At 48.1% G+C, this 24362-nt stretch overlaps 1 protein-coding gene across 10 annotated transcripts; it reads left to right on the forward strand.

The window, feature by feature from the left end:
- The first annotated feature begins 5019 nt into the window (after positions 1–5019).
- On the forward strand, positions 5020–24362 carry MGAT1 (alpha-1,3-mannosyl-glycoprotein 2-beta-N-acetylglucosaminyltransferase). 10 transcript variants are annotated; one of them, XM_059918000.1, is made up of 3 exons: positions 5020–5063; positions 6797–7228; positions 21816–24362. In XM_059918000.1, the coding sequence occupies exon 3, from the start codon at positions 21941–21943 to the stop codon at positions 23282–23284; it is 1344 nt and encodes a 447-aa protein (XP_059773983.1). In that variant the 5' UTR covers positions 5020–5063; positions 6797–7228; positions 21816–21940; the 3' UTR covers positions 23285–24362. The 10 variants fall into 10 exon arrangements, with proteins under 10 accessions (XP_059773983.1, XP_059773985.1, XP_059773984.1 ...); XM_059918002.1 differs by lacking the exon at positions 5020–5063 and adding an exon at positions 5670–5686; XM_059918001.1 differs by lacking the exon at positions 5020–5063 and adding an exon at positions 5750–5818.

Here is a 24362-nt window from a genome sequence, read left to right on the forward strand (position 1 = left end):
TCAGTTTTGGACACTTGAATTAGAGCTATCTGTGAGGGAACCAAGTTGAGATATCAAGCACACAGCTGGATATATGGGCCTGGAGGACGGAGGAGAAGGGAGCTGGGGGGCTTATTTGGGTGTCTCTGACACAGAGTTGATAATGGAAGCCACGTGACTTCTGTGGATTGTAAGCAGCTTTTGGCAGGAAAGAGCTCTTTGCAGGAAAGAGCTCTCTGCGGGAGGACCCTTTTGTCTTGACACTAACGTTAAACCTGGCATCCCCATGCTCTGCTCATCTCTGGCCCTAGCACACCTTTCAAATCTTTTGATCACATAATACCTTGCCTAACGTGTGGGTTCTTTCTGTAGATCAAAGAAGTAGAAGTGAAGAATAAGTAACCGATGACCAGATCTCTTCCCTAGCTTCCCCTTCAGTAACCTCGTGAACAAACTGTGTGAACAAGACAGCATCTAAAGAAAAATCACAGGAAGTCGACAAACATGCACACAGTGGGGAATCGCCGATTCTGACCCCGTTTCAGTGGTTAACTGAGATTACTTCCTTTTTTCCCTTTAAAAACTTTCATGGCTGAGCAGAATCTTCAGAGATGGCTTTGCGGGGAAACTGAGTCCACCATCTCCCCAGATTGCCGGCACTCGGATTAAAAGTAACTTTCCTTTCTACCAACATTTGTCTCTCTTGAGTACTGATTTTTGAGCGGTGAGCAGCCAGACCTGAGTTTGGTAACAGGATCATCTAAAGAGAAAGTGTTGGGTAGAGAATAAGAGGGAGGAGGAAGAAGCTAGTCAGGAAGGCTGAGAAGGAGTGGTCAGAGAGGGAGGAGGGCACCCAGGAGAGTGTGGGGGCATGGGAGTCAAGGGGGAAGAGTTGGAAGGAGAGGTGCACAGTCAGAGGTGCACAGATGAGTGGGTCAGAAGTTGCTAAGAGGTACAATAAGATAAAAGGAGAAAATGAATATGGCTGTTTCCTTATGGGTCAGAATTCTAAAATACATTCCAGGATAAAAGAACATGTGACAAATAGCAAATATACAAACTGACTTTTGTATCTATCTGACTTTGGACTAAAATCAGTACAAAGAATACTTGAAAAGGTAAGGAGGAGCCCATTAAATTATAAAAGATATCTAGCTTCTAAAATGAATCCAAAATAATTATCATCTGAAAAATATATGTTGGAAAAAATATATTTGTGAAAATATCCAAGAAAACATCGAAAAACAAGATAATAGGGAAGACTTAAGATGGTGCTGGCAGGGTGTGAAGAAAAGGACCCTCCTGCTCGCTGGAGTCAAAGCAGTGACACCTTTCTGTAGGTCTCACATGCGTCAAAAGCCTTCAACAGTGACTGCACCTTTTGACAACAGTTTCAGGATTTTATCCTGAGGAAATAATTAGGGATATGCTCATTTAGCTACAAGTAATTTCGCAAAAGTAAAAAGTTGGAAACCAAATGTACAAAAACAGGGACAATAATTATGGTACATTTGTATAATGGGAGATCACACAGTCATTAAAAATGCCATAGAAGTATATTTTCTGACATGGAAAAATGTTTACACTATATAAAGCAATAAAAGCTAATTATAATAGGATCTCAAATATGCATATATATGAACAGAACAAATTGATTATTTCTGGCTGCTGGCTTTACATATGGTTATTTTAAAATTTTGCTTATTTGTGATTTACTATTTTTCTGTAATGAATATATACTTCTTTTAAAATAATTTTTAAAAACCTGGTAATTTTGTAAAGGTGAAGGGAGAAAAGAGTTCACTAGAATTAAACTATAACTGATCATTGATAAATAAGCAAATCATAAAGTGCTAACATTTATCCTGAGTTAACCAGATTCAGTTTTTCTGCTATCAGAGGCAATGAGGCCTAAAAATAGAAACTGCCTTGTGTTACACAAAATAAAGTTACAGTTCAGGCATACTTGTCTTTGAACTGTGACATCTGTATCTGTCACATATATATGTGGGTATGGAGAAAATATTTGGAAAGATATCTGCTAAATTTAAAAGTAGTTCCCTTCAGCAGGAAGGGATTAGTGGAGGTGGGAAGATATTAACTTTTTCTTTACACAACTCTATTGTTTGCTTTATTATAACAAGCATGCAAAAAGTCTAAGTACGTTTTAAAAAGTGGTTATAATTTTGAAAGTATTTAGAAACATGATACTATTTTATGATGATAAAATATCATAATGCAAAATATGCATACTATGCTTATCACTATGTTCAGGTATCTGCAGGAAAAGAATACTCCACCATGAAAATAGTTGTTCAAGTTCATTCATTCATTCATTCATTCATTCCACAAATGTTTGTTGAGCACCTGCTAAGGGCCAGGCACATGGCCCTGTTCCAGGGACTTAGGATACAGCAAGGAATCAAACAGCCAAATATGCCTCCCCTCATGGAACTGACATTCTAGCAGGGAGAGACAGACGGGAAACAGTAAGCATAATAAATATGTTGGGAGTTGGTAAGTGAGTGCTACTGAAAAAAATGGAGCACAGTAAAGGGAAACTGGCAGTGCTATGGGTGAGCGGCAGGGTTTAAATAGGTTGGCCAGGGAAGGCCTCACTCAGAAAGGTGACATTTGAGAAAATATTTGCAAGAGTAATGAAAGTATCCAGAAGAAGAGCTTTATACACAGAGAGAACAACTAGTGCAAAGGCCCTGAGGTGGGTTCAAGGAATAGCAATGAGGGTAGTGTGGCTGAGACAGAGTAAGCAAAGGGAGAGCGAGTTCGGGGTAAGCAGGCCAGTTGGTGTTGGGCTCTGTAGGCTGCTGTAAGGACTTTGGCTTTTTATTCCAAGTGAACTGGGGAGCCACTGTGGGGTTTTAAGCAGAGAAATGCCAGGATCCCTCTAGCTGCTGTGTGAAGACTAGGCTACTGGAGAAGGGGAGTAAGGACAGAGGGACCTGGTTGTCCAGGTGCGCGATGAAGGGGGCCGTGAGAATGCTGAGGTGTTGAACCCTAGACAGAGCTTGAAGATAGAGCCAACAGGATTTCCTGACAGACTGGGTAGAGGATGTAAGAGAGGAAGATGAGGATGGCTCTTGGCATTCCAGCCTGAGAAAATGAAGTGGAGTTACCATTAATTCAGATGAGAAAGACAGCTTTTTGCGAAAAGATCAGGAACTTATTTGTGGACCTGTATTGTTTGAGTGTAGCAGCAATATAAATTTTGTTTTAAGATGTTTCTAATATTATGACATCTTTCCAAGTAAAAAAAAATCATTTCATGACTCCTGACCTAGCAACTATTACATTCCCAGTATTGAAAATATGCAAGTTGGTCACTGCTAGTAATCTGGAGAAATCACGTGGATAGAAGATATTCCATAAGACTGGAACCTAGGTTCCAGTTTTCAAAAAGGGGGCAAAGACAGATGCTGTAAATCCATCCATAGTCCTGGCAAGATTCTAGAACATGTCATTAAATGGATGAACTCCTAAAATTAGTAGTAGCTCCTCTTGGATTCAGCCTTAAGTTAAAAGCAAGTCAGATCAACGTATGTACTAGAAAAACCCAGTCTTTTATCCTGTGTGTCTTCTTTACTACTCATACAGAGCACTTAAGTTCTGACACCAAATGTGTGGAGGTTTTCTCCCACCAAGCAGTTCTCTGTGACACCGGCTGCTTGTCCTACAATTAACTCAATTCTGACACAATCTGGAATAACATCAGATCCCACAGGTTAGGGGCTCAGTACCACCAGACTGACTCCGCATCAGATACCAATTGCAAGTAGTAGGTCCCCAAGTTACTCACAACTTCTGTTCTACCTGGAGGTTCCCGTGACCTCCTACCCCTTGGATTCGATTATTTGCTAGAGCAGCTCACAGAACTCAGGGAAACACTTATGTGTATTAGTTTATTAAAGGATACAGATGAATGCCAGATGAGATACAGCGGTCAAGGCCTGGGAGGGTCCCGAGCATAGGAGCGTCTGTCCTTCTGGAGTTGGGGGTGTGGCACCCTCCCGGTTTGTGGATGTGTTCACCGACCTGGAAGCTCTCTGAACCCCATACTATTGGGATTTTAATGGATGCTTCATCACCTAAGCATAATCTATCATTAGCTCCATTTTCAACCCTTCTCTCATCTCAAGAAAATGGCGGGGGTGGGAGAGTACCTGGGGAGGGGGGTGCTAAAAAATTCCAACCTTCTAATCACAGCTTGTTCTTTCCAATGATCAGCCCCCATCCAGAAGCTATCCAGGAGCCCACCCAAAGTTGCCTCATTAGAAAAAATGACACTCTTATCACCCAGGAAATGCCAAGGGTTTCAGTGGCCCTGTGTCAGGAACTAGGGTCAAAGATCAAATATTGGAACAAAAGATCCTCCCAGTGCTCTTATCACTTATGAAAATTCCAAGGAGTTTAGGAGCTCGGTATCAGAAACTAGACAAAGACCAAATACATATATTTCTTCTTATAAATCACAGTATCAAAGAAGATATGCCAGAAGACTGGAGCCTAAGTTCCAGTTTTCAATAAGAGGGGAAAAAAAACAAAGGCTGCGAATCCGTCCACAGTCCTGGCAAAATTCTAGAACACGTCATTAAATGGATGACATATGAACAAAAATTAGTAGTAGCTTCTCTTGGATTCAGTTTGAAGTCAAAAGCAAGTCAGACCAATACATTTAGAAAAAAGCAACCAGGGAAATTTTGGAACTTGGAAGTCCAATGTTTGAAGGTTTAGAAAGGTTTAAGAGGAGACTGGTCACAGGTGGCACACGATAGTGGCAACATAGGTTAGTGTCACAGGCTGGGAAGTTCGCGTCCAGCCTCTATCACTTTCTAGCCACGTAACCTCGGGCAGAGCTCTCTGCTGCTCGGGTAATGGTAACCATGGTCCCGACCTGTGGGTACTAAAAATTGAAAAGTGTTTTTCGCACGAGGCGTGTTCAACAGAGAGCTGTCCTGGGGACGCGCGGGTTGGGGGGGGGGGCTTACTTTATGAGTAGTCTCACTCTCTTCTTTCTCTTTTCAGACCCAGGGAAGGTCCTGCCTCCGTGAGAGATGCAGCGAGAAAAAGTAAGCAATGAACAAAACAGCTTTCCTTCAGTACGGCTACAGAGCTCTCAGCACAGGAAGGGGTGAACACAAGCCTTGGTGCTTCCAGAATTGCTTCTCACCAAGACTCGCATCCAGAGACGGGTGCACTCTGGGCTTTCTCCAGAACCCTGAACAAGCGGGCGGTTGCTAGGCGACCCTAAGACCGAGGTGGACTAGGTGAACCGGCCCGAGGGCGGCCCCGCCCCCACTTCCGGGCTCCTCGCTCCGCCCCCTTCCCGCCCAACTCCCTCCAGGCCAGGCCGTCCAAGCACCAACCCTCGCCACCCGACCGAGGCGTCGTGACGCATGCGCTCTTCTTCCCGCGCGGCTCGACTTGACACGAGCTCCCGATTTCCGTCACAAACTCTGTCCGCCTCACTTCTTGCACGGCCGTTACTGTCGTCCCCAGCTCCGTTCTCACTCACACCCTGTCCTGCCCACCCCTCGTCCCCAGTCCTTTTAATAGTGACTGCAGAGCAACCTCAAGTCCTGTTCCCTTGGTGGCGGTGGTGATGGGCGGGAGGAGATAAGGCGGGTGACGGGTGGTGGCAGTCACCACGGACTCACTTCCGGAGGACGGACGGAAGTGGCTGCGGTAGATGGTGGGAGGGGGAAAGGAGTGCGAGGGGAGGGCCGGGCCGCCGGGGGTCGAGGGGGTGGGGCCTGGGCGGGCAACCGGGACCCGGCCTGGGCTCTGGAGTCCGACCTGGGGCGGGCCGCGGCTGCCTGCTGAGGTTGGGGGTGGGGGGCGGGCCCCGGGTAACGACCCAGCGCAGATAGGGCGAGGGTCGTCTGGGCAGCGGAGGGGTAGGGGTCAGAACCTAGAGAGGGTCGCGTTGTCACCCCCTTTCCCCGTGAACACCGAACGCGAGGTTCCGAGAAGGGTGGGAGGAGTTAAATTCTTGGCTGGGTGGGGGGCGTTCTTGTGGGCGCCACGCCCCTACAGGAAGGAAGGGGGAGAGCGCGCGCGCGTTTGTGTGTGTGTGTGTGTGCGTGTGTGTGTGTACGCGTGTGTGTGCGTGTGTGTGTGTTTAGGAATACACTTAGAAGGGAGGGGGCGGCCAGGGTGGGCCACCGGATTGAAAAATTGGAACATCACTGGGGCTATTGCTGGTAGGACTCAGGCTTCTAACGTTTCAGGAGAGTGCTCTCGGGAGTTGGCCCCGGGAAGGAGTTTGACGGAGATTGGGAATTACATCCATGGCACAGTTTTGGAAGCAGAGGGGGAGGTGCGGGTGAAGGGAAGGGAGAAAAGAATGCTTGTAGAAGGTGCCAGCATCTAGGTGTGGAATGGATTTAGTTCAGACTGGGAGAGCTGGCCGATTAAAACACTGCACACCCTAAGAAGCTTGGGAGATGTGGGGCGATTAGTGTGTGGCACTAACAAGGCGAGAACAGGAGGAGAAATGTTCTTTTCTGTATTTCTTAAAAGACAGTCTCCACACACTAGTGCTTTCGGTTACTTTTCCTATAGTGCGGTTAGGTGCTGTCTTTCCTTTATCTTGAGCCTTATATGTGTATACATATTGATGAGATGGCTGTTTTGGGGTGCAATATGTGAGTGAGGTAGGAACTTTGTATAACCTTGTGGAGTGTTTAAGGAAGGGTTTTTGATGATAGAGTCAAGGGGTCTAATTTAGGTAGGGAGTCTTAGAAATCCTTTTGGGTATATAATAGATTAGAGAGTGTCATGATGTTTAAATATTCTGCAGGTTAACACAGAAATCAGCCTCCTGGGCCATGTCGGTTCTAAGGCCTGTTTCCTGTCATGAGCCTCAGCAGAAGACGGACTCGCCAGCCCTCACAGTGGATGACTTCCCCTCCCTGAACAAGAGATGGGATAGTACCGGGGATCTGCCTATCACCAGACTCTGGGCTTAATAAACCAGCTGAATGAAGGGATGTAATAGACCTCTGGGAGGGACACTGAAGCCTGCAGTGGGGGGGGAGGGGCCTGGACATACCCCTTCCCCCCCAGACTCCTCCCCCTCAGAGTCCACTCAGCCATGGACTTTGGACCTGGACAAGAGGAGAGAAGCCGCACTTTGTTTGGTGTATCTGATTTGGGATTCTCAGTTTGGAAATGGAGTGCTGGATGGGGGTTTGATGATTTCCAGGGGAGCAGCTGAGAGAAGAGAAGAAAGGTAAGGTTCCCGTCTCATTTCCCACTTGGTGTCTTGCTGCTCCTGTGCAGAAAATGTTGAGTGGGGTAAGTCTGGGAACTTGACTTTTGAGGAATTGAGGAATTTTGACAATTGAGGAATTGCCGTGATGGGAACCCTTACCCTGATGGATACACAGAAAACTTCACCTCTCCTTCACTCTCGGGGTGCAGGCTTGTTCCCAGCTGCTCCTTACCAAGGTAGGAGTACCTTGTAAGGGGTTGTGAGCAATGGCAATTGTGAGGTTAGACCAAGGAGAACATGAAAATAATTTAGGCCTCTGAAGGGAGGTTGTGTTCGATTACTTGTAAGGGCTTTTTCAGTGCTGAGGTAGTAGGATTCCAGGTCAGTTTGGGCTAAGCACAACTCTGGAATGGATTACCCAGGCTGAGGCAGGCTGCTGTGTTTTGGGCAGCTAACTGAATAGAACTGCCTGGGGGGGCAGGTAGCAGATGGTCTAGGTAACCTCCTAAGTTGCCTCTCCTCCTTCCCCTATAAGGGAGTGTAGGCCATGAAACCTCATGGTAAGAGCAGAGGAACAGAACACAGGTTTGGGAATCAGGATTTGCGTTCTAGCTCTGCCTTTCTTAGTGTACAGCCCTAGGTATGTTGGTTAAGCTCTGCCATGTTCTCTTCACTTGCAAAATGGGGATAACTAACTTTCCAAGTCCCTCACAGGTTGTTCACAAGGAACAAATGAAATGATAGATTTTGAGAAGTATCCAGGGCCATGTACATGTAAAACAGTAACATTGCCATTGCTTCATATGCCTGTATAGTTACACAGAGAAAAACTCTACATTAGGAGTTTTGTTCTTTCATTGAAATAGGGTTCTGGCAAAAGCCTTATTTGTCCTTAATTAAAAGCCTGCCCTGAATTTGTCTCATCCTGTTGCTGTTAAACAATACCTGGGATCATGAAGTGGTGGCAAAGGTGCACGGGTTCAAGGAGAACTGAAATTGAGGGATTCTGCCAGATACCTTGTTGGCTTTCAGAGCTCTCCAGTCAGCGTGGCAAGTGTGCCTCTTTGGGGTAGCAGATTAAAGAGGGGTGGAGGAAGATGCAAGTCTCAAGGACCGAGTGTCTGTTTAGGAGATGGAGTGCTGGGCCTTTCCTTCCTATGCCATATCGTGGTCTTCTCTCCTGCTCAGACTGCCATTTTTTAGCCATCTATAGGCTGTCCCTGGTTACCTTCTTACCTGCTGCTCACTCCTCCTTTGAACTCCAGTTTACCTATGCCAAGATGCCTGCTTTTCTCAGTGACGATAACAGTAGAAGGGAGAGATGTTGGGAATTTTGATAGACAGTGGGGTATGGTGGCCTGGGCAAGGGGTAGGAAGCTTGGCTCCTAGCATTTCTTTGCCTCTCACTAGCTGTGTAACACCTGGGCCTCACATACACTGGGGGCTGGCAACAATAACAGAGGTCGTTTGCAAGCTGAAAATCACATATTTATGACTTAATTTCTTTTTTCCCTTCCTTCCTTGCCATAGGAGTCCCTGAGTCCCCCAGTGACCTGAGGGCTGGGCAGGCAGACCTGGGTGGAGTTCCTGGCCCTAGATGTTTCTTCTCTAGTCTGATGCCTCAGGTGGCCCATTTGAGGCCAGGCTTCTACTTTAGAAGGTCTGGATTTCAGGGTGGGCCTGTCACCTCCCCTAGCTTTGTCCAGCAAATTCCTGGTGCTAGTCTTTGCTTAGACACCAGGATCACAGTGATCCCTCAGGGATGTGTGGTCCCAGGATGCCTCTGCAGCCCTCATCGTGCCTGGGAGGACGGTGAGTGCTTCGAAGCACTTGAAGTACCACAGAGTCGTGCTGTATTTGTACAGTGCTTACATTATGTGAAGTGTCCAGGCAGTTGTGTTGTGTAAGTTTTTCGTCACCACATTGTTGTGGGGAGAACAGAGCAGGGATTATTCTCCCAGTTTGATACGTGAGGGGAAGCTACAGAAGCCCTGATTAGGAAGGGCTTGCCTATGTGTGGAGTGGCAGATGCTGTGATTGCCTGCCCAGTGCTGTGCTGCTCCTACAGCATCTGACCTGAGAAGGGCCATTCGGATTCTGCTGCAAACCTCCCGGGAGGGGAACTCAAGTGCCCTGTCAGACAGCCTCTCTGCTAAGATGTTTCTTCCCTGGAGTGAGCCAGAATTCCTCTCTCCTGTTGTTTCCACCAAAAGCAGTAGCCCTGCCCTCAGCCTGACCCTTCCACAAGACAGTCACAGCCTTCTCACAGGGGTACCAGGATGTCAGGGCACAGCACTCATTGGGTGTCCAGCTACTTATATCCACAATGATAGACTGAAACCACATATTGTGTGTGTGTTGTAACTGAATTTATTTATACCCTTCTTTTTTCCCAAAGGAACTGTAGGTGGCTAACCAAAAGTTCCATTTCACAGGCATTGCTCAGTGATTATTGTATTAATCTTTGCTCTTCTCTTTGATCTTAATGAGCTGAGTTTCTGGGTCTTTATGGGGAGTAGGGATATTGAGAGGAAGGGAGAGGGGAAAATAGATACATCATTGATTTAAAACTTTGCTTTTACCTCTACTGATGGTTTCAGAGCATGAATTCTTAAGTTCAGAGCATGAATTATTTCCAAATTATACAAAAATTCAGGGTATCTTGGGCATTGTTTATGGGAGGGTAGTTTCCTGGAACAATTTTCACTTCCTTCTTATCTCTCCTCTCCTCTTTTGGAAGTAGTGGGGGTTGGCTGGGACCAGATCTTCCTATTCCTTCCATTTTCACATAATCCATTCCCAGTTTCATCCCCAGAATTCAGGCACCTGGCTCCTTGTTTCTGCCCTCCTTCCCCTATAACCCTTCTGCATGAAACCTCCATCAGGAGCCCAGGGCCTCTTTTCCCAGGTCAATTTGGCACTCATCACCCTGCTTCTTGCCTCTCAGACCAAATGTTTTCTCTTGCTTCCATCCAAGAATTCAGCTCATTCTTATTCTCTAACCAGGCCCTTTGTTTTGGGACAGTCATGGAATTTCTTCCTGTGAGCCTTGGAATTTAAACAGAGGACTATAATGATGGGGCGAGAGTTTTGGTACACAGTTACCTGTCCTGTTCCCCATTGAACAGCCTTAGATGGAGAAGGATTATTGGTAGAGGTGGGAATCCAACATCTCATGGGCTGGTTGGTTTCCCCACCTTTCAGCATCCCACTCTGGCCTTTGTCCTGGGACAGTGACTTTAGCTCCTAGATATCTTGGCTCTACAGTGTTTCCCAACTTTTTACATTTGAAGAAACTGGTTTTCCCTCTTGCCTTGACATGGAGTATTAGTATATAGGCCTTCCATGTCTCCTACATGAGGAAAAGCTTAGAGAAGGGGCAGAGGTACAGAAACATTGGCTGCTGGCTGGCTGCCATCTCCTGCCACAGTCCACACAATCAGCTAAACTGGAGACCTTGCACACACACACACACACACACACACACTCACTCACACACACACACACACACACTCACACACACACACACACACACCCCAGTGCAGCCTCACTGAGGTGTCAGCTCTTCTTTCACTCTTCTCCTTCAGGGCTGGGCTCCAACTGCAGGATTTCCCTGCTGCCCCACTGTGTGCCTGTCATGCTGGACACACAGCTATCACAAAGAGCACTTGCACTCAAGGCTGCATGAGGAGAGGGAATGAGTGCCATCTTTGGAAGCAGGAATGCCTGGGTCTAAAACTTGGCCATGACCCTCATTAGGTCTTGTGACCTTCAGCAAGTTGGCACTTAGCTTGAGTCTCAAACTCTTCATCTGTAGAATGGGATGACAATGTGTACTCTGCAGAGCTGCTAGGAGGGTTAAAGGAGAGGCTGGGTGTGGGGCAGGATGCAGGTCTGGCATGTGATGGCCTCTGTGCAATTTTGTTTTAGCTCCTCACCCCCATGCAGGGACCTTTAGGGCATGTCCTGCCTTCGTTTCTCTAAAACCCCACGTAATTCCTAGTTTCACCTAGAAACAAGTTAGTGAGTGAAGTCAGTAACCATATACCACAAAGTTCTGGCCTGCTCTGTGCTCTGGAACACAGGGGAGGGAAGTGGATGGGGGCACGTGCTGGTGCCAGAAGAGTGTGTCCTGATCACATGGTAGGGCTGGCCCTGGACTCAGTCCTTCTCAGGAAAGTCATCTGCATGAGTAGCCAGTAGTTCTCAGCTCCCCACCCTCACTTGTTAGGGTCAGATACGGACATCTAGGCTTTTCCAGGGTCCTCCTTCACCCCCTTTCACAGGGCTACCACAAAGCCTGATTGAGGCCTTTCCTCTTTAGGTCTGGTGGGTCTACCCTAGGGAAAGGTCTGTCTCTCTTTGCTCTTTTGCTCCAAACTAACAGCACTCATTACCCACCCCGAAAGGAAAAAACAAACAAAACAAAAAACAGGAAGCCCAAAAAAAAAAAAGCCAGCTTGCTCTTTCTCGATTTTGGCTGCAGGTGTTTCCTCCTTGGCTTCCTTTTTGGCATCCTGGTTCTTGTTCTTACTTCCCTGCACCCTCTAGCCTCTCGAATGCCCTGGACTCCTCCCTCCTGGAAGCCAGGGGTTGGGAGGAGCAGGCCCCCAGATCCTTGGCTTCGGGTTTGGTAAACGCACTACTGAGGCAGGTTGCTTGGCCTACCTCTGGCAGGGCTCTTCCCCTCAGCCCCACGAGGCTCTGGGCTCTGGGGCTGGGGAGACCCAAGGAGAAGTCTGACTGGAATGGGTTGAGTGTGGTTGGGTTTATGCGTATCGACCCGTGGAGTTGCGACTGAGAGCGGCAAAGGGCCCAAAGGTAACAGCTGTCTCCACAGCATCTCCAAAAGTTGGGGACCCCGGAAAACTTGGGGTGCGCAGACCGCGAGTCCTTCTGAGAGGTCGGGCGTTGGAGGCGAGCCGGGGAGAAGGGGTCCCGGGCGAGTAGGGGTAGCCGGCCCCGCCCCTCGGCCTGCCCCGCCCCGCCCTCCCCGGGGAAGGGCCACGTTGCCCGCCCGGCGGTCCGGCCCTCGAGCGCCGCAGGAAGAGCCTGCCTGGCGGAAGGCGCCGGCGGCCTCCGCGCTAGCGCCTGGAACGCGCCGGGGCGCCGGGCTCGCTCCCCAAGCCCCGGGGCGGGCCAAGTTCAGGGCCGGGAAGTTGGGAGGACCTGGTGAGTGGGGGCCGGGGGACGCCAGCGTCCGTCAGTTCTGGGGCTTGTCCCCGGAAAGGGACCGAGGTCTGACTGAAGGAGGCCCCGCAGGAGCGGAGAGGGCGCTCCGGGGCTGGGGTCCCGGCTTGGGAAGCTGTCCCTTTCCGAGCCCTCCGTGTCCCCCGACAGCCCCGGTGCCCGAGAGAGGGACTTGGCCCGGGTCGCCCCGGGTCCCGGCCACGGGCCCCTTTGGAGCCGGGAAGTGGAGCTCTGCGTTCCGCTTTCGGAATCCCGGGCCTCCAGCTGGTGAGAGAGGGCGGGCTCCGCGGGGAGGGGGCTGGTTGTGAAACTCAGCCTCTGGGCCGACGTGGGTGTGGGGCCTGGAGGCGCTGGGGTCGCTGGAGAGGGTTTGGGGAGCGGAATGCCAGGTGGCCTTTCCCCAGACCCCACCCGCGCGTCCATTCCAAAAGTTACTAGGGGTTCTTTCTCCTCTGCCGGGAGGAAGAATTGACTCGATGTGGAAATAAGTAAATTGTCAAGAAAACTTTCTCCTACTTGTTAGCTCATGTGTGTGGAGTCGGGGGCCCCTGAGCCGTGCAGGGCCCCATCTTATAAACCCTGGAGCGCAGGGGCTGTGGCCGGCTGGTCTGTGTCTCCACGGGACAGTGGACCCTGGAGTGAGGCTCCTCCTTGGTTAACCTTTGCCCCTGTGATGCGTTTAATTAGTCCTCCCTTTACGAACATCGCTGGCTGAGATTGTCCAGCTTTATTTTCTGTCGTTTGTAATACTTCTCAGACCATGTAGACTTTTCTTTTAGATGCTTACATCCCCCTTGCATCTGCCTCGAACTGTGAATCACCCCTGCCTGACCCCATTACCCGAGACCATTGAGGTCTCTCGGATCTCCCCTGTCCTTTTCTCAGATTAGAAGGCAATGTAGTATGTGTAACCTCAGTGGCTTATGTGACAGGTTAAACTCATTTCCTGTTTGCGACACTGGGGAAATTGTCACTGTCCTTTTCATCATCAGAGCCCAGGGGCCTTGGAGATGATCCAAATCAACCCTCTCCCTGTTCAAATGAGGGAACTAAGGCACAAGTGACTTGCCCAAGGTTACTTGGTTTCCCAGGGCTTCATGCTTTTTGCTGCACTAGCATCATATATCCCTTTAGCCTGCATCCCTTCCCTCTAGGTCTTATTCTCTAAGTCCTTGAATTATTTAGTGTATCTTCTCTGACTCCCTTTCAGTTCTAACATCCTTTTGAAATTATGGAGCCTGGTACAAGGTACAGGAGCCTAGCAGAGGTCTAATGAACAGGAAGGTGATTCAGTTAAGTCTCCATTATCTGTGGCATGTGCTATACTTTCTGGTTTTTTTCAGGCAATGCTTTTTAACGTACTAAGCAACACAGAGATAGAAAGGAAGGTCTGTCAACATTCCTTCAACTTCCATACTTTCTAAAAGCTAAATAAGACTTCTCCATTATTGCTCACAGTGAGAAGTTGACTATCTGGTGTTCTCTTGCTGTTTAAGAAACATTTTCTTGTTAGAGAGAGAGAACTGGCTAGAGAATACCATAGGAATCAGAGTTTTAAAAAGGGATCTCACAGCTCATAGGCAGTTCTTCAAAAGAAGAAACTGAGCTAAATGTCCATCAACAGAGGAATGGATAAAGAAGATGTGGTACATATGTACAATGGAATGTTACACAGCCATAAAAAGGAACGAAATTGGGTCGTTTGTAGAGACGTGGATGGACCTAGAGAGTGTCATACAGAGTGAAGTAAGTCAGAAAGAGAAAAGCAAATGTTGTATATTAACGCATATATGTGGAATCTAGAAAAATGGTATAGATGATCTTATAAGCCAAGCAGAAATAGAGGCACAGACATGGATAACAAACATATGGACACCAAGGGGGAAAGGGGTGGGGTGGGAGGAATTGGGAGATTGGGATTGACACATATACATCATTGATACTATGCGTAAAATAGACAACTGATGGGAACATACTGCATAGCACGGGGAACTCTACTTAATGCCCTGTGGTGTTCTAAATGGGAGGGATATCCAAAAGGGAGGGGCTATATGTATATGTATGGCTGATTCATTTTGCTGTGCAGTAGAAGCTAACACAACATTGTAAAGCAGCTATACTCCATAAAAGTTAATTTAAAAAGAAAAAAAAGAAGAAGCTGAGACCCACAGGAGTTGGTGGCACCTGCCCAGAACCTGCGGGGTTTTGGTTGAGGGTCTTATTCACTAAAAAGGCTCACGCCTCATCTCCCACCAAGTCTTTGTACTTGGTGGTGTGGACCAGCTATGTGACTTCCCTGAAGGAGTTGTGAAAACTCTGGCAAAAAAAAAAAAAACCTAGTGTGAGTTTGTGCCTTGCAGGCAAATGTCATTAATAACAGAACATCAGATACTCAGGTCAAGGTTGAGGACTGTTGTTCTATTTTAGAAAAGGAAGATGTGGCAGATTGTCTTTTCCCAACATGGCCACAACTTTAAATATCCCACTCTACATTGTTACAATAGGACGTTGCCCTCCTCCCACCCGGTGGTGGGGGGTCTGTGTTCCTTTTCGCTTGAATGTAGGCAGCGACTCGTGATACCCCTGGCCTGTGAGTAAGTCAGGAGTGATCCAAGGTTTTGGATTGCCGTGGTTTTGCTCCTGGCCTTTCATGTAGTTGCAGTCATATGTGGCTGGGGTTGGAATCATCTGGAAGGCTTCCTCCCATGTCTAGTGGCTGATGCTGACTGTTAGCGGACCTTAGCTGTGGTTGTCAGCTGGAATACCTAGAGGTATCCTGTCCACATGGCCTGGGCTTCCTCTTACCTTGGTGGCTGGGTTCCAAGAGCAGGCATCTCAGGAGCACCAAGTGGAAACTGTATTGCCTTTCATGAGCTAGTCTCGTAAGTCACATAGTCCTCACTTCCTCTGTAGTCACAGATCAAAGAGAGGGAACATAGACCGCATCTCCCCCAGCTCTAGAGGGAGGAGTGTCATTGTCACTTTGTAAGAAGAGCATGTGGGATGGGATACTTGGTAGTCATCTTCGGAAAATGTAATCTTTCACTGTTAGGCTGCTAGTTTGGTCTTCTTTCTCCCCGATTTAGTGAATAATGCAAGCAGCCCTCCACCTAGCTACTTGAACTTCGTACATGTGCCAAACACCGTCATAGGTATACAGATCATAGAGCCTCTTTTCTAAGGAGTAAGGTGAGAGCCAGGTAAGTACAGCCACAGGTTCTGTTACAGTGTGGAGAGGAAAGACAGGAGGTGTGGAGAGAGTACGGTGGGAGTATAGCTGTGGGAAGCCTGGCTCTGCCTGGATGTTAAGGAACTGGGTTCTTAAGGATGTATAATGCTTGTCAGTGGGGCTTTGGATAATATTTCAGGATGCGGGACCAGCCAGAGGAAAGAAAGCAGTGTACAAAGGGTACTTATTGAGGGAAAAAAAGTAGCCTGTTGAGGCCAGAGTACGGGGTTCATGGGGTTAGTGGTCGGAGGTGAGGTTGAAAAGGAATGTTTGAGTCAGTTTGTCGTGAAGGCCCTGTGTGTCATAATAATGATTTTGAGTTTTAGTCTGTGGGCAGTGGCAGTACGGTTTTTAAGGCAGGTTAGTGTTGGGACCAGTTGTGTACTTTAAGAAGGATGCTCTGCCACTATTGGGAAGATTGCTTAGAGGGAAGCAAAGTGCGTGATAGGTGAACCAGCTGAGAAGCCATATCAAGAGTTCAGTATTTAATAATAAGGGAAGAGAGTTCAGGTTTAAGCGTTTGAGATCTTGAAATGGGATGATGTCAGTGAATGAGTAACTTTCTCTTCCATTTTCATAATTCTGAAATTCTTGGGGCTGGATATGTTTCAGAATTTAGAATTTTTTGGATTTAAAAAAGATGATCTGGTGCATTTATGATGTAGTGAAGGTCTGGAACAGCATACCATAATCCAACATGCTTATTTCTGTAGCAAAACATATGAACGGGATAAATAAAGACTATACGTAGCCGCACATTAGATCAGATTTCTCCAAATGAGGTTAAGCCAAACAAGTGTGGAAAACTTCTGTTTTTCAGCACTTTTTGGACTTGGGAATTTCAGTTAAGTGATCGTGGGTGTGTGGCATCCACATGGAAGCCACTTTTTTGTTGCAGGCAAATCTGAATGTCGAGGATCCTAGCATAGCAGCTTGGCAGCACTGGGGGAGCTGGTCCGCCTCCTCAGGTAGCTGGTAGTAGAGGGGATTTGACAGATGTTGAGCACGGGGTTGTGCTGGTGCTGTTGGTTGTGAAGGGGAGGTGGACCTCACAGGGTCCGAAAGCATCAGGGAAGGTGTCCTGGCGAGGTGTGAGTCAGAACTCACTAGGTGAAGAAGAGAGAGAAGAGCCGACCAGGCATACCGGCACATGCAGAGGCCCTGAGGCGGGCTCGAGTGTTTGGGTCCTGGAAGGAATCTCGTAGAGTGGAGTAAAGAGAGCCAGTGAGAGAGGGGACTGGCTAGCAGAGTGACTGGCTAGCATTTATGCTGTCATGTGCTGAGCACTGTTCTAAACACCTGATGTGAATTATCTCACCCAATCCTCACAGCAACCCAATGAGGTATTATGTTATGGTTTCCATCTTAGAGGTGAGAGAATTGAGTCTCAGCGATGTGAAAAAAAATCGGAGTGATGCCAAGCGTTGCCCTGGGCTGTTTGACTTGCCCTTGTGTCTGCCGTACCCTCCTGATGGTAGGACTCAGAGCAGTGCTTCCTGGATGAGTGCATGGGCTCTGCTGGCCAAAAGCTGGCCTTCTGGACTTGCTCATTCCACAGGCACAGCCAGCTGCTGGAGAGTGCCTGCGCTTGTGTGTTCACACACCACTAACTTCTAGACAGAGTGGAGGATCCTGCCCTGGAGAATATGTGGAGAAGCAGTAGAAAATGGCACTGGGACTCTGGGTGAGTCCGTGTGGAGAAGGGGTGGGGCCTGGGAATAGGTGCATCACGTACTCTTACGGCAAGAGAAGCAAGTCCTGTTTGAGAATTTAGAGAAAAGGGTTGTGGGGTGGAGGCCTGGCTGGACTGGGGCAGCTGTTTCCTGTGAGCTATCTAACATTTCTCGAGGTTTATAGACTTGCTAGGAATACAGTCTGCAGAGGGGCTGAGAAGATTGCTTTGATCTGCCTGGCTTAGAAGGTGTTGGGAGGTCTTCCAGGCCTCAGGGTAGTGGGTGTGGGCCACCTAATTCTAATGTCTGGAGCAGGGTGCAGGGTAGAGAGGATGTGGTCCCGTGGGGTTTTGCTACCACTCTGAGAGCCTGCTGGTTTCAGGTGGCTCATCGATAAGTCAGAGACAAGCCTCCTCCTCCAGCCCTGAAGCCAACGCTTCGGCTGATGGAGCTCAGTTTCTCTTTTCTTTCCCCCATCTCTTTATCTAAAGACTATTCCTGCCCAGTCAGTTGGGAGGCAGGATGTTGGGGGTCAGGGAATCTAACATTGACCACATCCTGAGGGGGAGTGAGGAAGAAACTGGAAATCTGTGTGTGTTTCTCTTCTAGGAAACCCTAATTGGTATATGAGCACTAATAAAATGGAAATTTAATGACACAGTAAAACTGAAATGGACTTGAGGCTTCTGAGAAGACTGCTGCTATGGAGTTGTGAGGGTGGCTGGTTTCTAGGAGGAAGACAGGGGGTGGTAGTGCTTGCAGGGGCTGGAGGGGCCTCTGAGGAGGGAGGCAGAATCCATTCCCTTTAGAGACTCTTAAAGATCAGCCCTTTGATCCTTGGATACTGGATCTGCCTGCTTGAGAGTCCAGGAGCACAGAGATGAGATCTGGGACCCAAGGTTTTAGCTAGGGTTAGAGAACTGGTCTGTGAGGCAGAGGGGAACTGACAGAGCAGTCAGCACAGGAGAGTGCAGACCTGAAGCTTTGGGGTATGAGGTGTTGAGACCAGAGGCAGGAATGCCAGGGAGAGAGTGGCATGGTCAGGAATGGCAGCTGTCCTGGAATGGGAGGGTACGGTAGATCCTTTCAGTAATGAGGTCTGGTGGAGTGAGGGGGTTGGCAGGACCATGCCTTTTTCTTGTTGGATGCGTGTCCCAGTCCCTTCCCAGAGCCTGGCAGAGAGCAGGTGTGTGATGCATGTCATGGCGTGATTGAGGAGTTCAGGAAAAATGGATTGTGTCCCAGTTCTTCTTACTGATGTGCCCAGCTGGGGCCATATTGGATGAAGCTAGTCAGAGCTGTGGGCTATGTCCCTATATTTGATTTTAAGAAATTGTATTTGAAAATAACTTCAAACTATAAAAAAGTAGCAAGAATAAAAATGGTATAAGAATACTCATATTCCCATTACTCAGATCCACCTATTAACATTTTGCTCCATTTGCTGTTCATATACATACATGGTATTTTTCTTCTGAACCATTTGAGAAGTTGCACCTACCATGGCCCTCTACCCCTAATTACTTCAGCGTGTATTACCTAAGAATTGGGATATTCTTTTATATAACCACATTATGGTTATCAGTCAACACTGATACTTTGATCTACTGTCTATATTCTAATTTTGTCATTTGACCCAGTAATATCTTTTTTAAAAAGTTTTATTGAGGTATAAATGACATACAGTAAACTTTACATAGTTAAAATGTACATTTTCATAAGTTTGTACATATGTATATACCCATGAAACTATGATCCCACAAAGTTTCCTAGTGTCCCTTTGTAATACCTCCCCTGATGTTCTCACTGCCCCATCCCCAGGCAGCCACTGATCTGCATGTACTCTTTCACATCTTGAATAATTATTTTGAGATTCGTACATGTGTCGTGTGTCTCAGTAATACATTCCTTTTTAATTGCTGAATATTATTCCGTTCCACGGGTAAACCACAATTTGTTTATCCATATTCCCATGTTGATGGGCATTTGAGTTGTTTCCACTTTTTGGCAATTATGAATAAAGCTGCTATAAACACTCCATATAGGTTTTTGTATGGACATATGTTTTCATTTCTCTTGGGTCTGTATGTAGGAGTGGACTTGCTGGGTCATATGGTAACTCTCTGTTTAGCATTTTGGCTAGCTGCCAAACTGCTATAAAAGGACATTAGTTCCATATCTCACACCATATACACAAATTAACTCAAAATGAATCGTAAACCTAAATGTAAAACCTAAAACTATAAAACCTAAAAAAGAAAACACAGGGAAAAATCTTTGTGACTTTGGCAAAGATTTCTTAGATACAACGCCAAAAGCATGATTCATAAAAGAAAAAAGCCCTGATAATTGGACATCATCAAAATCAAGAACTTCTGTTCTTCAGCTGACTCTGTTACGAGAATAGGACAAGTGTTTGAATTTTTGCCAGTCTGATGGGTGGAGAAATGTTATCTTAGTATAGTTTTAATTAGAATTTTTCTTATCATGAGTGAAATTAAATACCTTTTCATATGTCTAAGGACCATTTTAATATTTTTGTGTGTGAGTTGCCCTAGTCTTCTAGACAAGAGTTTTGGCCTTTTTTCCCCTCAGTTTTTAAAAAGTTCTTTGTCTGTTAGGGTATTGGTGTATTATTTGTGATGTATGTTGCAAATATTCTCTCCCAGTTTGTTATTTGTCTTTTGACTTGGCTTATGGTGTTTTTAGCCATGCAAAAAGTGTTTTATTTATTACTGTATCTGTATTTTAAGTCATACTTAGAAAGCCTTTCCCTATACTAAGGTTATAGAGGAATTGACATGTATTTTCTTTCAGCACTTGTATGGTTTTATTTTTCTACTTAGATGTCTAGTTCACTTGGAATTTATTCTTGTGTATGGATCTTATTTTTTTTCCCCAAGTAGCTATATAATTGTTGTAGCACTATTAATAAGACCATTTTTTGCGCCAGTAATTCTAAGTATCCCCTTTATCATACATTAGATTTCTGCCTGTAGTTGGGTGTATTTCTGGAGTTTAAATTCTATTCCTTTGGATGATCTGTTTGTTTACATGCCAACACCACATACTTTTAATTATAGAGGCTTTGTAATGTTTAGTATATTAATATCTGGTAGGGCTAGTCCCTCTTCACTGCTCATTCGTTTTCATCATTTTCCTAGATGTTCTGTTATGAACTTTTGTCTAGCTCTATAAAAAAGTATTTTTATTGAGATTTTTGATGATGCTGAGATGTCCCAACCAAGAACAAGGGATATTTAAGTCTTATTTTGTGTCTTTTCGGGAATTATAGGAATTATAGGTTCATGTCGGTTTTTGAATATTTCTTGTTAATTCCTAAATAGTTTATCATTTTCATGGCTGTTATAAATACGGTTTTCTCATTTGTTGTTTTTTTAATGAGTTATTATTTGTGGATATGAAGGCTATTGATTTTTGCATGTTAATTTTTATATCCCACTACCTTGCTCAATTCTTTGATTGTTTAGGTTGGATTTGTCATTGATTCTCTTAGAGTTTTCCAGGCATATTCTCATAGCATCAGTACATTGAGATACTTTTGCTTCTTTTCCACTTTTTCTGCCTATAATTGTGTTCTGCAGTCCAGTTGCGTTGGCTGATCCCTCCAACAGAACGTTAAACAGTCGTGTAGATCTGGGGTGGCTTGGCTTTGCTCCTGACCTTCGTGAGAATGCCTCTGGTGCTTCCTCATTAGGTAAGGTGCTGGCTTTAGCCCTGAGGTGTGATATTAGAGTTTTAAAATCAGTAATCTTTGGGCAGTTTGATTTGAGGCATGGGAGGCAGATGGTCTAACCCCCACCTCTCCTAAACTCTGGATAGAAGATGATAAACAAAATCTGTCAGGTCGGGAAGGGAGAAGTGGGATTCCTTTGCTTCCTGTCTTCCACCAACATCACTCTCTACACCACCACCACCCCCCCCCCAAAAAAAAAAAACCACGTTGCTTTTCAGAGGACTCATGAACTCATTTTGGTGTGCGGGAACATGCTCTCCTAATCCTGTTCTTCCACACAGATGGACCCTCCAAATTAGGGAACAAGCAGCTATCTTTTAATATTTATTTATTTATTTATTTATTTTTGGCTGTGTTGGGTCTTCGTTTCTGTGCGAGAGCTTTCTCTAGTTGCGGCAAGCAGGGGCCACTCTTCATCGCAGTGCGCGGGCCTCTCACTATCGCGGCCTCTCTTGTTGCGGAGCACAGGCTCCAGACGCGCAGGCTCAGTAATTGTGGCTCACGGGCCTAGTTGCTCCGCGGCATGTGGGATCCTCCCAGACCAGGGCTCGAACCCGTGTCCTCTGCATTGGCAGGCAGATTCCCAACCACTGTGCCACCAGGGAAGCCCCCAGGCAGCTATCTTTTAAGAGAGCTTTGGAGTTAACCTCCTGGCCTTCCTTGTCCTGCACTTTCTCATCTGTTTCTGCCCCCCATTCTTCCACTCCAGGGCAGCCCCACGCCTTGTGATGATGGTTGTTTTTCTCCTCTCCTCAGGTGCGTGGCTGCTTCCTAAGCCTGGAGCCCAGAGGAAACATCCCTAGGACTGTGGGAGCGTGAGCCGGGCAAGCCAAGGGCAGCCTCGAGCCCCAGCCTTGCCCGCCTCCCCCGCGGGGGCCAGGATGCTGAAGAAGCAGTCTGCAGGGCTTGTGCTGTGGGGCGCCATCCTCTTTGTGGCCTGGAACGCCCTGTTGCTCCTCTTCTTTTGGACGCGCCCTGCGCCTGGCACGCTGCCCTCAGACAGTGCTCTCGATGACGACCCCGCCAGCCTCACCCGTGAGGTGATCCGCCTGGCCCAGGACGCCGAGGTCGAGTTGGAGAGGCAGCGGGGGCTGTTGCAGCAGATCAGGGAGCATCATGCTAGGTGGAGCCAGCGGTGGAGGGCGCCCACCGCGGCCCCGCCTGTCCTGCCGCGAGCGCCTGTGACCTCTCCGCCGGCTGTGATCCCCATCCTGGTCATCGCCTGTGACCGCAGCACTGTCCGGCGCTGCCTGGACAAGCTGCTGCATTATCGGCCTTCGGCTGAGCGCTTCCCCGTCATCGTCAGCCAGGACTGCGGGCATGAGGAGACAGCCCAGGTCATCGCCTCCTACGGCAGCGCCATCACGCACATCCGGCAGCCTGACCTGAGCAACATCGCGGTGCCACCCGACCACCGGAAGTTCCAGGGCTACTACAAGATTGCTCGGCACTACCGCTGGGCGCTGGGCCAGGTCTTTCACAAGTTCAAGTTCCCGGCGGCGGTGGTGGTGGAGGATGATCTGGAGGTGGCTCCAGACTTCTTCGAGTACTTCCAGGCCACGTACCCGCTGCTGAGGGCCGACCCCTCCCTCTGGTGTGTGTCCGCCTGGAACGACAACGGCAAGGAGCAGATGGTGGACTCAAGCAAGCCTGAGCTGCTCTACCGCACAGACTTTTTCCCTGGCCTGGGCTGGCTGCTGTTGGCCGAGCTCTGGGCTGAGCTGGAGCCCAAGTGGCCCAAGGCCTTCTGGGACGACTGGATGCGCCGGCCGGAGCAGCGGCAGGGCCGGGCCTGTGTGCGGCCTGAAATCTCCAGAACGATGACCTTTGGCCGCAAAGGTGTGAGCCATGGGCAGTTCTTTGACCAGCACCTCAAGTTTATCAAGCTGAACCAGCACTTCGTGCCCTTCACCCAGCTGGACCTGTCCTACCTGCGACGGGAGGCCTATGACAGGGATTTCCTTGCGCGTGTCTACAGTGCTCCCCTGCTGCAGGTGGAGAAACTGAGGACCAGTGAGCGGAGTGAGCTGGGGGAGGTGCGGGTGCAGTACACGAGCAGGGACAGCTTCAAGGCCTTCGCCAAGGCCCTGGGAGTCATGGATGACCTCAAGTCCGGTGTCCCCAGGGCCGGCTACCAGGGCATCGTCAGCTTCCTGTTCCGGGGCCGCCGTGTCCACCTGGCCCCACCCCAGACCTGGGCCGGCTATGACCCTAGCTGGAATTAGCAGCACCTGCCTGCCCCTCCTGGGGCCTCTCGTGGCCATATCATGGCCTAAGATGGGACCGCAGTCCCTGGGCTGCATCATCCTCTCTTGTGTTTCTCTTTTGGGTCCATTTATCTTCTGGTTTGTTTTTTTTTTCTTTCTTTGAGTGGCATTCAAGTGCACAGATGATAAGGTGAGGCTTATTCTCCCGTTCTCAAGGGGGTCAAATCAGGGGAATCTTTCTGGGGTATGTTGGGGGAGTTACTAAGCAGGAAACCACTGTGTGGTAGGGAGAGACTTGGGCTTGTTGGGGCCACAAAAATCCACGTTCCAGGTTTTCTCCTAGGACATCTGTGGAGAGGTTGGCAACTTTAGTTCTCTTGATGAGGCCTCTTTTCCCTGTCCTGGCTATTCTAGCCAGAGTATGAGCCCTCCTCCTGTACCTGTCCCCCACCATCTCCACCTTCCCGCAGTTGGAGCAAGGTGGGAGGCTGGATTATGTGAGAAGGAGATGTACTTGTGGCCAAAATGAGACTAACCAAAGGGGTTTCATCATCCTCAGGGTCTGGGCGGAGCTGTTAGGTTGTCAGGGTTGCTCCCTCCTGCCTGTATTTCTCTTCTTCCCCCTCTCCTTTATCCCTGACCTCCTCTCAGCTCTTCTTTCCCTGCAGTTCGTGATTCCAAGATGAAACGGTGAAGGGGACAAGCAGAACCTCTCCTCAGCTCACCTGCTGGGGTGGGGGGAAAAGCCTTGGGTGCTGGGGCGCCCCTCCCTCATCCTTCCTCCAAGAAACAGACTGCCCCCTATCCCGTCCTTTCTAAAAACCAATCCTTTCCCCGTCGCTCTGGGACGGTTCATGCTAGCCCGGCCCGTGGCTTCTGGAGGCCCTCTCGGTGTGAGGTAGAGCAGCCAAGACCATTCAGCCCAGCCTCCTTCCCTTCTCCCCCAAGCATTCCCTTCCCGTGTGCACAGATCAGGACGCAGATGGCGGGTTGGAGAGCAACGTGTGTGTTTTTCTTTCTTGCCTGACCTCAGTTCATGGAAGAAAGTTGAAGCTACAGAATTATTTTCAAAAATAAAGCCTGAATTGTCGAAAAA

This window comes from Balaenoptera ricei, chromosome 3, assembly GCF_028023285.1.
Source record: "Balaenoptera ricei isolate mBalRic1 chromosome 3, mBalRic1.hap2, whole genome shotgun sequence".
Classification (NCBI taxonomy): Eukaryota; Metazoa; Chordata; class Mammalia; order Artiodactyla; family Balaenopteridae; genus Balaenoptera; species Balaenoptera ricei.